This window comes from Juglans microcarpa x Juglans regia, chromosome 7D (genome assembly GCF_004785595.1).
Source record: "Juglans microcarpa x Juglans regia isolate MS1-56 chromosome 7D, Jm3101_v1.0, whole genome shotgun sequence".
Lineage (NCBI taxonomy): Eukaryota > Viridiplantae > Streptophyta > Magnoliopsida > Fagales > Juglandaceae > Juglans > Juglans microcarpa x Juglans regia.
In genome coordinates, this window is record NC_054606.1 from 14,508,623 (window position 1) to 14,521,529 (window position 12,907).

General features: G+C 33.5%; 1 protein-coding gene and 1 long non-coding RNA gene across 2 annotated transcripts; one reads left to right on the forward strand and one right to left on the reverse strand.

Moving 5' to 3' along the window:
• The first annotated feature begins 1,186 nt into the window (after nt 1-1,186).
• On the forward strand, nt 1,187-1,827 carry LOC121239636. The gene is made up of 2 exons (XR_005935332.1): nt 1,187-1,358; nt 1,470-1,827. It is a non-coding gene; the product is annotated as an uncharacterized LOC121239636 (long non-coding RNA).
• A 3,351-nt stretch (nt 1,828-5,178) lies between these two features.
• Nucleotides 5,179-8,493, reverse strand: LOC121238456 (ETHYLENE INSENSITIVE 3-like 1 protein). Its single transcript, XM_041135312.1, is given in 3 exon segments — nt 5,179-7,206; nt 7,209-7,449; nt 8,304-8,493. Coding segments are annotated over 2 exon segments (1,854 nt in total). The 5' UTR covers nt 7,275-7,449; nt 8,304-8,493; the 3' UTR covers nt 5,179-5,418.
• Between the last annotated feature and the right edge of the window lie 4,414 nt (nt 8,494-12,907).

Genomic DNA, 12,907 nt, shown 5'->3' on the forward strand with positions numbered 1-12,907 from the left:
TTTAAAATAATAATAATATTAAAAAATAATATTTTATTTAATTCTTTTAAAATTATCTCAATTCATCTTTGAATCTAAACGGATTTAAAAATGATGCACAGCCAAATATACAACTCATTTGGAGCTGGTCTTTAGCAAAATATTTGCCACTTTTTTAATCATTTTAGTCCCATAATTAGATGGGAGTCTTTGTTTATATTTAATATTAAATCATTTTGTAGGCAGATAATTTTATTATGACAAGGCCTCAATCATTTTTACAAAATTTTTTATTTTATTTTATTTAATTATTACAACATTTTTAAATTTTTACATAAAATAAAATAAATAATTTAATTTTTTTAAATTTTAAAATAAAAATTATATTAAAAAAATATTTTATAATAATAATTTATTTATTTTTTAATTTTTATTTTAACGCATCTCATTTCATTCGTAAACAAACTACGCTTAAAGTATAAGTGGACTGGAGGTTCGATCTCTAAAATGTTTTCAGAATATTTAGATCCAAATATTGAACTGTCAAAGAAAAGTAAACACAAAAACAACGAGGCCGTGAAGTTTGAAATAACGGAGTAGCCTTGATCTCAAACATTCTTGGCAATGAACTTCTACACGGACCAAACTTCTACAATGACGACTTTTGGTAAATAAAATTGTACCCATTATAAATGAATTGTAGAGGTTGATAGAAAAACACGTGCTAATAAATTACCCGCACGTGCTATTGTTTTATTGGAAAATAATTTATTTATAATATATATTTAAGGTAGAAAATGTGAAGGTAGAGGTCCCTACAATTGCCCTATAATATTCTATTTATTTTCAACAAAAACAATGTATTTTTTTTCTCTGTTTTCTGTTTTCTGCTTTCTGTTTACTTGTATTTTATTTTATGCATTTTTTTCATTCTTGTACCCATATTTTGAGTTTTCAAAATACTTTGGACCTTATTTTAGTTTTGTGTATTTTCGTTTGGCTTTTATTTACAGAAGTTTTAGAAAAATATTCAGGTTGACTTTTTAATTGACACTTTGCTCTTTTAAATGATGTTTTAGTTCTTATAAATAAGTTAGGAGAAAAGCTAGGGAACGGTCCCGTTGTTAAGCCTGGAATGGCAACCCTCCAATCACAGCCAGACACGTAAGTGACTTATTATGAAATTTTTACATCTGCAAACACCCGATCATCTTCATTACACCTTCCTCACACTTGTATTTATTTGCCCTTTCTATTTTCTTGAGGAACCCCGACAGACTCAACATCCCGCACGGCGCTCGACCCAAACTGTGGCAGAGCTCGACCCAGACGGTGGCGAAGCTCGACCCAGACGGTATATTTCTCATATTTGTCTTTCTGTAATCTCTCTCTCCGTCTCTTTGAAATTTCTAGGTTAATATTTGTTCCTTCTTTCCCGTTGTTTTTTTATGAGTTACCATATGATTTCTCTTCTGAATCTTTTTCTATAGCTTTGCTTTGCTGGATATTTGAAAGCCCTAATTAATTGTGAACCCATAACTGAAATCGCCGAGGGAATTGCTTCGGCGTCGGAATTAGATGGTGGTGGTGGAACCTTGGTCGGTATCCAACGGTGGTTATCAAGTCTTGGTTGGTGGGCAGCGGGCTTGGTGGCATAGCAAGAGGCAGGCTGGAAGTGGACGAAGAATGTGAGTTGGAAAATGCAAACCGATTCTGTGAAGATAATAGTTCGTGATTTTGTGTGGTGAGGTCTAAAGGGTTTATTGTGTTTTTATCTACGTGTCAGCGTCTGATTGGAGGGCTGCTATTCCAGGCTTTACAGCCGGACCGCTTCGTAGCGTTTCTGATAAGTTAGACACACTTGTTTATTTATATTTTAGCCATGAGGCATCCACGTGTCCAGCATAGGTAACGATAGTCATTATATTTTTCTTTTCTTATCATTATATGTTTTTTTTTTCTCTTTTTTACACAAAGCTTATTAAACAATTAAGCATATTAAGCTCTTTCGGACTTTATAGAGTTAAGCTTGGATTATCATGTTAAAATTGGACCCTTTAGGTATGAGACAAGTGTTCCATATCTAAACATATAGGACTTGGGCGGGACGGATCCGATGGCTATATTATATATCCTAGGAGTTGTGCTACATCCACCGAGGGTGTAGCTCGAGGATGAATTCCGAAAAAGCCACTTGGCCTTCTTTTTTCATTCATTTTTTTTATACCTTTACACATTTAAAAAAAAAAAAAAATAGAACATCATTTAAAACATTTTCTTAATCACTAAATAATAATAAAAAGCTATCAGGACCCATTAGCATTATTCAAGTTCACTGCCCGCGTATCAAACACAAACTTTAAAAGTAAGATAGCCAGCGGGGCCTCAGCTTCAGGCTGTTATGGAAGGTTGCTTATAAGGTCTAAATTATAATAAATACAAATTAGAAGCAAGGTCACAAAGTGGACAACCTCATCATCAACCAGCAGTTTTAAGAAAACATATATGCTGCAAAGTCAGCTAAGATATATTAATGCTCATTTGGAGCAAGTCTTTAACGAATGTGTGATAATATATTAACTAATCATAATCTCTTCGGAGTTTTTCTTATTACATATAAATAATTAACAATATTGTGTGCACCCTTAATCCACACATCCCAAAATAACTTGATCTTTGCCCTCTTTTCTCTGCCGTTTTGTTATTTCTTTTGGTCTTTAGTGTGTTATACTATATGTGATGATCATGTCTATTGCTTAAGATCTCCATTATGATATCATGTTACATTATAACTTGTTTTAAAACTTTACAATGATAGAAATTGATAAATTTAATTATTTAAATTATATCTTAATACTATCTATAAACAAAAGATTCAAGTGTCTCATTGTTTGCACTTACATATGTTTGAAAATTTTCCCTTCTGCTAGAAAGGAAGGTGCTCAATACGAAATAGTGAAAAGGTAACCAGCTTTATGTGTTTATGAATACTTTATTTGCTCGTAGGTTGACGCCTCAGTATGTTTGATCTTCCTGCTATTTACTTTGAAGTTCATTTTATGATAGTCATCGCCAATACTTGTATTGTTAGTTGCTGCCATGAGTTACTTACTGAGATTTTCTCGAAATCTCACCGTGGTTATCCCAATACGGTGGTTCTCCCAAGACCAAAGTAACTAGTACATATCGAAACTAAGTTATTGACAATTGGGATGAGATTGTGATCTTTTGTGGGAGTGATAGCGCTATGGGTACTGTTGGTGCAGAATATATTGATTATGCTATTGGAGCAATGGATCATGAAGAAGGTGAAAACGAGGTGAATTCTCCTATTGCACGACCAATTCAAGATTCTGTCGGTTCCTCTCTAAAAGAGTACATGACATGACATCCAAGAAAAATGAAGAGCGGCAAATTTATGGTGAGGAGATACATGAACTGGTTTCAATGGTACTTGGGATTACTAAGTATGAATTGTGCAATGTAGTTCGAAGACAAATGCATGGAGGGACAGAGGAGCTCAAGTGTTTGAAATCGCTTTCGGATTAAGAGAAAAAGAAAAATTGGATACAGTTTTTGCTAGCCAAATGCCAATCCTTGTGCCAGGTATTCGTTTATCTTTGTATTATTGTGTTTAATTCTTGAAGAATAATTCTAATAATTTTCTTGAATTGGCGTGTAATGTGTATTGTTATCTCTTCGTATTAGTAACTAGCTACTATATATATATTATACCAAGATTATGTCATTTAAATGAGATAAATTATAAATTTGAACTTAATGAAATTAGATTGAAAAAATTTGTTTGTAATATAAATAATATATGAATTTGTATAACAAAGTAAATAATTTATATTTTTCCTCATGACTTTATTTTCAAATATGGACAGACATGTTGAGTTTATGTAAATCTTTCGTCAAAGTTTATCCATATTCATTCATATAAATATTTATAAGAATTTAAATGACATGTATCGTATTAGGAAGATGACTCCTGATTTATTTATTTTTTAAATATTTTTACAATGAACATTGTAAATTTAAAAGTAAAGCTCGTATATTCATGAACAACGCAGCTATAATTTACAGTCTTTGTGGGCATCAATCCAAGCTATATCAATTCAATCCACTCATTAAGGATGCCGCATAAATCCAATAAAAAGGGAGCAAAGCCATATGCAAACAAGGTGTTAAACAAATGATAACGTAGTACCATTTGGATGGTTCATCAAATGTTTCAATTAAAACCATAACAACGTATTGTGTAACTTTGTCAAAAGTTGGGGGACATATAATGCAATTAAACCCGACCATAATAAAGTATCCCATTAGGCCTCATTTATTTTTACAATCATTTTCATTTTATCTTATTTGATCTAATCATTACAATTTTTTTAAATTTTTATATAAAATAAAATAAATTTTTTAAATATTAAAATAAAAATTATATTAAAAATATATATTTTAATAATATTTTATTTAATTTTTAATTTTTTTCTCAATTTATCTCTTTTAAGAAAAAACAAACTTAAGAATTCTAGACTTCGTTAGGATTCTTCTTTAGAACTGGGTTCACTAGATCCCACAAACAATCCTTTTAGGGTGGAGCAAGAGACATTTGACCAATTCAAAGTGTTTAACACAGCCCAAAAAACCCAAAACATAAAAAATAAATAAAAGAGCGAGAGAAACGTGAGGAAATGAAATGCTTTCCACGCAGACGAATAGAGTCTTTTCCTTTGTCATCTTTCAAAGGAAGCGGAGCAGATTGATGGAGGAAAGGTTTTTTTATATTTACTTTTTTTCATTTTTTCTGGGTCATGGGGGCCATGAAAGTGGAAAGTCTTATCTTCTGAACAAGCTAAGAGAAGAGGGTCGACAACTGGCCGCCAATATTGACTGCAGACCCTTAAACAGCATTTGGAGCCATCCTTGAACGGACCCCACCACACAACTTTATGATAAAGATGTTTATGCAATTGGGCATCTGCCAAAAATTTTATTCTTACATTTTTTTGTTTGAAATGGCCTTATTCTTACATTTTTTGAAATGGCCTTATTCTTACATAAACAGAGGATATAAGCAACAAATGATATGATTCATTGCATTCAACAAATAGCTATTCACTAAATGTACCAATTTCAGTAAAAGACAATTAGGTTTCATATCATGATTGAGATTGGATTCATCAAACCAAGTAGGAAAACGAAAAAACAAGCACCTAACTTATTTATATGACAGTCATACAAATAATTAACAACAGCGTAGTTTGTGGGACCCTATCTACTTCTTTATTAGGCCCTTAAAGGACAGCTAATCTTACAAATTCTAGGGTTACATTCGGAGGCAAATATAACATCAACAGCAACAACAGTTTTAGATAAGGAAGCCTTCTTCAACTGACAGTTTTTCCTCCTGAAACAAACTCATAGAGGCTATCACTGGTACCAGATAGAAATATCTGGCTGTTTCGGCAGTGTATCCAGTGCTACTCCTTGTAGATCCTCTTTATAGTCGAAGGAGGCCAAATCAAATGGAGACCCGAACATCATCTGGAAATTATTGTTACCATGGTTGGTCTCAAAGGGAGAATTCGGAACCTTAAAACGGTCAAATTGACTTTCCTCATGCGAGAACATTTGATTACAACTGTGCGTGTTGGATTCTTCAAAGAATTTTCCTTCCATCACAACCCCTTGACCATGGAAGCACATGTCCTGTTGAGGTTGATTTTTCAGCTGATGAAGATTTTGATTCTCTATGACCGCTTTGTTATTGGAAATTAAATTCCTGTTGCCTTGGATGTTGGTGTCGTAGATTGACATGAGCTCGCTGATCATTTTTTGCCCATCTTCAGGAACTCCAAGCCCTGATAACTCGAAGGAAGGTTGGGTAGAGTTAACCGAAGGAGGAGCTGGCTTGGGTTGAACAAAGGATTGAGGGAAGATAACTGGCTTAACCTCATTAACATGAATATTTGATCCTCCAAACTCTGAAGGACTTTTATATGGACAGGTCAATTGATGATTGTCCCTAGAAGTCCTGTCATGAAAACCTAGGCGGACTTCGCTGTAAGGACACTGAAGGAACTCGCATGTATATATTTTCTGCTCCATTATCACGTTCAAATCACTGGACGCCTTCCTCTTCTGAATGAAATCTAAATTTGTGATGCTTTCCCCCTTAAATGGATAAGGTGGTTGTTGAACTGACAGCCTTTCCCTCATTCTCTCCATCCCCATACTCGACAAATGAAGATTCTCAGGCTTTTGCTCCGGAACATCAAAGTTTGGCTCATCCTCAGCCCCTTCAACATCATACTCGCTGCAATCATTGATGACCAGAGATCCACTCCCACCACCAGAAGATAATGGGGGACAGGAATCAGGGTAAAGCTCTCGGGCCAAGGTCTCCTCCTGGTTGATGATGGCAAGCCAGGTGGCACTTTCCTTGGCTGTCATCTTGTCCTGCAAGCACTTAGACTGCCTCACAAGCTTGCGTATCTTGGCAATATCGGGAGATATATGCTTGATAACTGCTGTGAGAACTCCCACCTTCCATGCTTTCTTCAAGTCATGAGGCTTCTTGTAAGGAGGAGGGCCTTGGTCCTTTGGCAAACCAAGTTGAGGCCACCAATCCTCATTACCAGTGGGCCACCATGGTGGGGGGACAGCTTTCTCTAAGGGAAACCGCCTCTGAGGGGGGTCACAATGCTGCATGAGTGCTGATAAGAGAGAACCAAGGGTGGTGTCTTGAAGCTCTTGCAAGGTATGAGGGGTTGGACCAATTGAATTACAGCCATCATTCTTGCCTGGGATTGCATTATCTGCTTGGTACTTCGTTATGGCAGCTGGACCATTACGATCAAACCTGACCTTATCCTTCCACCACTCGCGAAGATTGTCAGATGCCCCAGTCACAGGCTTTCCCTTCTCAGGAATAATCCCATAAACAAAGCCTTGAGCTTTACAAACTTCCATCATCTTCAGCATGTATTTCAAGATTCCATCTTGTGCCCTCGACATCTTCTTCCTCCTTGCCTGTTCTTGGGACTGCCGCTGCTTTGCCATATCTATTCCTTCCTTACATTTATTCTGTTCTTTGAGCCGTTTGAGGCGCATTTTGTCCCTCCACATCCTCCTCTCAAGCTCATCTACATCTACCTCTTCATCAGTATAATCATCATCCATCATTGCTTCTGGTTCGGGTGGCAGGGCAGCTGCCTCTCCTCCCCAACAGGGGCAGATATGAAATCCATATCAGAACAAAGCCCCATATCCTCGAACATCATCATCCTCTCCCTAAAGAAAACACCAAAATAAATCCTCAATTCACAGGGATCTAAGATGGAACTTTATCAAAAAGATTGTACTTGTCAAACAACCCTCAACTCCTGTTAGTTTTTTAGTACTAGAAACTGATGTTACTCAGAAGTGACTCAATTTGGGTAACCTTCACACCTGTTAAGTCTGGTGAAATAGAAGATCGAAACAAAGTAAGAGTTGGGCCAAGTTCCCGTTTCAACGAACATATTTAATCAGAAAAATATAACTCACTTGAACTCTATAACATTGAACAGCAAAGCGAAAACTGTACAAAACTATAGATTTTTAGCCCAGCACTCTTAATACAAGATCCATAAAAGATAGAATTTTGCACCATCTTCTATGAACTATCTTCGGCCAATACAAATCGATATTTAAGAAAAGAATTAAAAGATCCATAAGAATCACAAGCAACAGATGACACGTGTTTTCAATACGATTCTGAACAAATTGAGTCCTTTACAAATATATGAAAGGATAATTCAACGCCCATTAAAAAAAGGGGGTGTTACAGAAGCACTGGGTATTTTATATTCAGGCCCATCGTCCAGTGGAAAGTCAGATCTCAGCATATGACTGCAGTAAAGTGCTACACAGACAAACTGGGTTACCGAGAAAAAAAAATCCCAGCAATTTTCCAGGAAATTTGGTGAAAAAAGTTTAAATTGTCCTAGAGAGAAATGAATCAAAACAAACAAGAGAAAAGAATATTAAAAAAAAAAAAGACTAGCCTCTAGCAGTGGAGATCTAAGAAAAACGCATGTAACTCTAAACTTTTTTTTTTTTTTTTTTTTTTGCTTAATAAACACATGTTGTCTCGAACAGTCCAAAAGAACCATATCCAGAAGATACAGGAAGAAAACAAAACTACAAAACAGATTTATGAAATAAACTGATTAAGAATTGTCAGAAACAGCTTCCAAATTTCGCAGATCGGTGGGAAATAAGAAAAAAAAAAAAGAACAAAGCACACCATGAAAGTATTCAATAATATTTACCAGGAAAATTAGAGACAGGAGATCTGGATCTCTTTCCTTTTAAGTCTAGCAGCTCCAGAAGTCAATCTTCGAAGGTTTTCAGCTTTCAGAGAGAGAGAGAGAGAGAGAGAGACGGGGGAGGGAGGGGGGTGCGGGGAAGGAGGGAGGGAGAGTGAGATAGATATTACCCCGTGGACTTATGTACAATATAAAGGTGTCTCCAACTCTCCATATTAATAATAATAATATAATGGAATAGAAAAGGAGTGCGGTAATTTCTACTTGGTGAACGTGAAAGTGTTGGCATTTGGTGAGGGATAAAACCCGAATCAGTGGAGGACTAGGATAAATATATCAATCAACCGGGTCAGGTTAATCCCACCCCGACATTGGGATAAGCTATAACCGTTTCGAGAGTATTTATATGGTAAGTGTAGGGAGCAGTGCCTGGACCCTGTCACACAACTTGCATCCTCTCCTTCCATATCGGGACTGCCTCGATCGCCGTGGAAATGTACTGTAATTGAAAATGATATTTGGATAAGGGTTGTGCAATGTTTTAAAAAATGTGAGTGAATATGATATTTTAATTAAAAAGTTAATTTTTAATACTAAATCTTATTTTTTATTAAAAGAATGAAGTGATGATTGTGTACTTTATAATTATATTTAATATTACTTAAATAATATATCTAATAAGATATTAATATTGCATAGCTTAATTTGAAAGAAAGATTTTAAATTTAAATATTATAATTTAAATTTTAAATTATACAGAGTACTCTCGGCGTCGGATTGAAAAAAAAGTAACTCATTGTAATTTTATTAGAATTGTTTCTTTGACATATTTCAATCAGAGTAATTATTAGGTAATTCTTAAAGTCAGATGAATTGTGTTCGCATCTTCTTATAAAAATATGATGTATTGAAAGTTGAGTGACCATCAATGTTGTAAATTTTGTTCGAGTGATCAAACTGATTTAATCATTGAAACAAAATATTTCAATGTCAATGCGTTTTGATTTATCACTTCGAAATAAACTATATATATATGGAGAAGAATTGGAGATTTACAAAACATTGAAAACATAAAAAAATAGTGACAATGGTGTTAAAAGATAGTATTAAAAAAATTCACAAACTTGAGTTGAGATACACAAAAAATAAAATAAATAAAGAAAAAAAGAAGGGAGAAATTATTAAAAATAAAATTTGAGGAAAGATTGAGAGAGAATGAGTGGACATATTTAAAATTATAAAAAAATTAAAATTATATAAATGATTTTTAGATTTTAAAATTACCATCTAGATCATCTAAACTCAAAAAACTACAATCTTTTCATTAAAAAGTTGACGCAGAATGAGGATATATAGTATATTAGGTACTACACTCGTACGAAAAATTCCGACCAGAATATAACGGAATTCAAAACGACGACATACCTTCAACAGTTTTGCAATTACTTTACAATATATTTTACAATCAACCAAAACAATCATGCCTCTTCATTAAAAAAATTCTCCATTTTATATAACTATCCTCAATTTTACATAGGGTAAAATCATTGTAAGAGAATTATAAAAGAATCATTTTCTATGAAAGTTTGTGATGTGAACGGATCCAGATCGTCTCAAGATTATATCCAAATTTGAATTTGGGTATATAGGAAGTGAAGTGGTAGTTCTTTAAGAGCTTTTTTGGGCGATACTCAATATTAAATAGATATTATATAACTTTTTTATATATTTTTTTATGGTTCTCAAATTCAAATAAAAATTCAAAAGATTTTTTTCTTAGAAAATGCTTAATAATTTTTCTAATTGATATAACACGTTTCATAGGGTTGAAAACCAAAACTATAACACCCCGACTAGAAATTATTAGAGATGAAAATGGATAATTTTGTTGGGCCTGAATTAAATTTAATGGATCATGTTACATAAGCCACGAGCTATTATTTATTGAGGTTGAGGAGGAGATTTTAATTAGACCCATAGGGCCAAAATTTTATTTAAAGGCTAGTAAAGTGATTGTAGATGATATTAAAAGACCAATATTTATAGAAACATAATTAACATTTATCGGGTAATTTTGGATAGGCCACGTGCCCATAATTTATTAGATGGATTAAAGGTTTGTATTAGACTCAATCATTGGATTTAAGCCTTATTAAAATGAAAATCATAAAACTTAGCCCATGTCATAAACTCTCTAAGCCTCTTTCTCTATCTCGCCTTCCTGGGCCAGGTTCTGTCTGGGAGCTCTATCATGCATTAAACATAATATTAATATAGGATTTTTTGGAAAACATGCATACTCATAGTTACATATGTAAATAATATGAACTTGAACTTATAATATGCATGAAATGCCTTAACTTGTCTTGTCTTTCATTTGTTATAGGTTGGTACCCACTGTTGACCCTCGTGAGTTAAGGTTATTAAATCTTAATAGATTTCAATTTCTCTCATGGCTACAAGTTGTAGAATTCGTACATAAGGAAGACATACTGGTGCACTACTAGCGTGTGCATCTTGGCAATGCAATATGCCCTTTAAACATATGATTACCATCTTCATATCATAATATAGATCGTTACGTATCTTAACATTCATGCGTTCATTATAATCATACATGTATACTTTTTTATCATATCTTGTCTTATCATTTCATAATCATAGATTTTAATGAAATTGTGCCTTATCCTATCATATATTTTAAATAAAATAGTAATTTTTCTTAAAATGTTGTGATACATATTTTCTCACATAAAGTCATGACCTTTCATAAATATTTTGATATATGGCCATTTACATAAATCTTTTAGAAATATCTTGATGCATGTATCATGCAACTAACATGAAACTTTTGCATAATATCGACATTTATAAATCTATCGTGGCAGGAAAAAGTCATTTGCTTCATGACTTGGGTACTTATATTTCTAAGATGAAGTTGATCTCCTATAAAATAGGCACATAACTACGTCAATTTTTAATTAAACACGTGCTTAGTAATTAAAATAATATACATTAGATAACCAATATTTCGATAGCCTCAAGTCCTCATAATCCTAAAGTCGCACTGACTCCATAATATTGATGTTAAAACTATGAACCTAGTATTAATATATCCAACTTCGATTTCACGAACGTTTCGTTAGTTTCCAAAAGCTAGCCTATCTTTTCATGGGCCCAACTCTCTTAAATTCATATACCATTATACCCCACCTAAAACCACAACTAACAAGTTTTACACTCAATATCTCCAACCCATGACGCTTTCAATATATACCAAACTAAAAGATGCTAATTATTGGCTCGCGAGAGAGATATATCGCACGGACAGAGAGAGAGTTTACAGGGGAGAGAGAGAAAAGGTCAGAGAAACTAAGAGATAGACAGAGGGCTTGAAATAGAGAGAAAAAGAGAGAGAGAGGTTGCCAAGAAACAGACAGCGTCAGAGGCTTACGGGGAAGACTACCGATATGTTTGAAGGTGCGAAGATTATACAAGGAGAAGATGATTGATTTAAGTACGTGTATGCGGTTGACAAACATATTATATGTTTAATGAGCAAGCAAACCCAATAGGAGGGTCCCACTTGACTTTTGGAGTATGATTGATGATGTTATACGTATAATCGAGCTACTTGTTAATGGACTAGACGTGGACTTTGGAGCACATTTAGAATAGCATAGAAAAGATGTAGTTAACCAAGAACCCAGAGGTCCAAGATCATTAAAGGATTTCAATTTTGATGATTACTAGGAACAAGAGATTCTTAGAGAACCCGAGGTAATATATATATATATATATATATATATATTTTTTTTTTTAAGAATTAATTTTTTATTAATAAGGACGTAATGTTTTCAGTTAATTAAATAACGATGTAATGTTTATGTAATTTATAAATAATTACACGCTGTGATATATTATAAAATAAGAGCATTAATAGAAACTATAAATAACATGGTCCTATAAATAAACATCGTCCATAGTTTTATGAAAGTTGTTTAAAATAATTTTGACTTGAGGATGACGATCCAGCATTTTCCTCATCTTGCATTGCCTCAATAGAGAGGACATTAAAATACCTATGTTCGTCCATACCTCTCATGCATGTTCTATCAACTCAACTGCTAAACAGCCAAATACCTTTTCTTCTACTTCACCAAACATAGTAGCAGCTAGCTTTTCAATATTATCGTCCAGTTCAACATATGCCCTAGCACTTTAAATTCATTGAATATATCATTTTAACTTTTAATAGTGTTAAATTCTAAATTAAATTAGATATCAATTATAAATGAAAATATTAAGATACTAATACATAGCGTGGTTTGCAGACTCCTTGACTTTTGCAATATATACAAACGAAGCTTTCATTATATTTCTATCCAGTTCCTTTATTACAGTCAACACATGATATGTAATAAAATATTTGGTCCAAGTCAAACACATTTATCTTCGCCTCTATTCTGAATTTTGCTTTCTACGTTAAATCATAATCAATTTTTAGAAAGAATGTTTTTGTAAATATTTTAATTTATTACTAATAAAATAATATTTACCGCCATAGGTTGCAAATTTTAATTTATTAATTTAATTTATCTTCATTT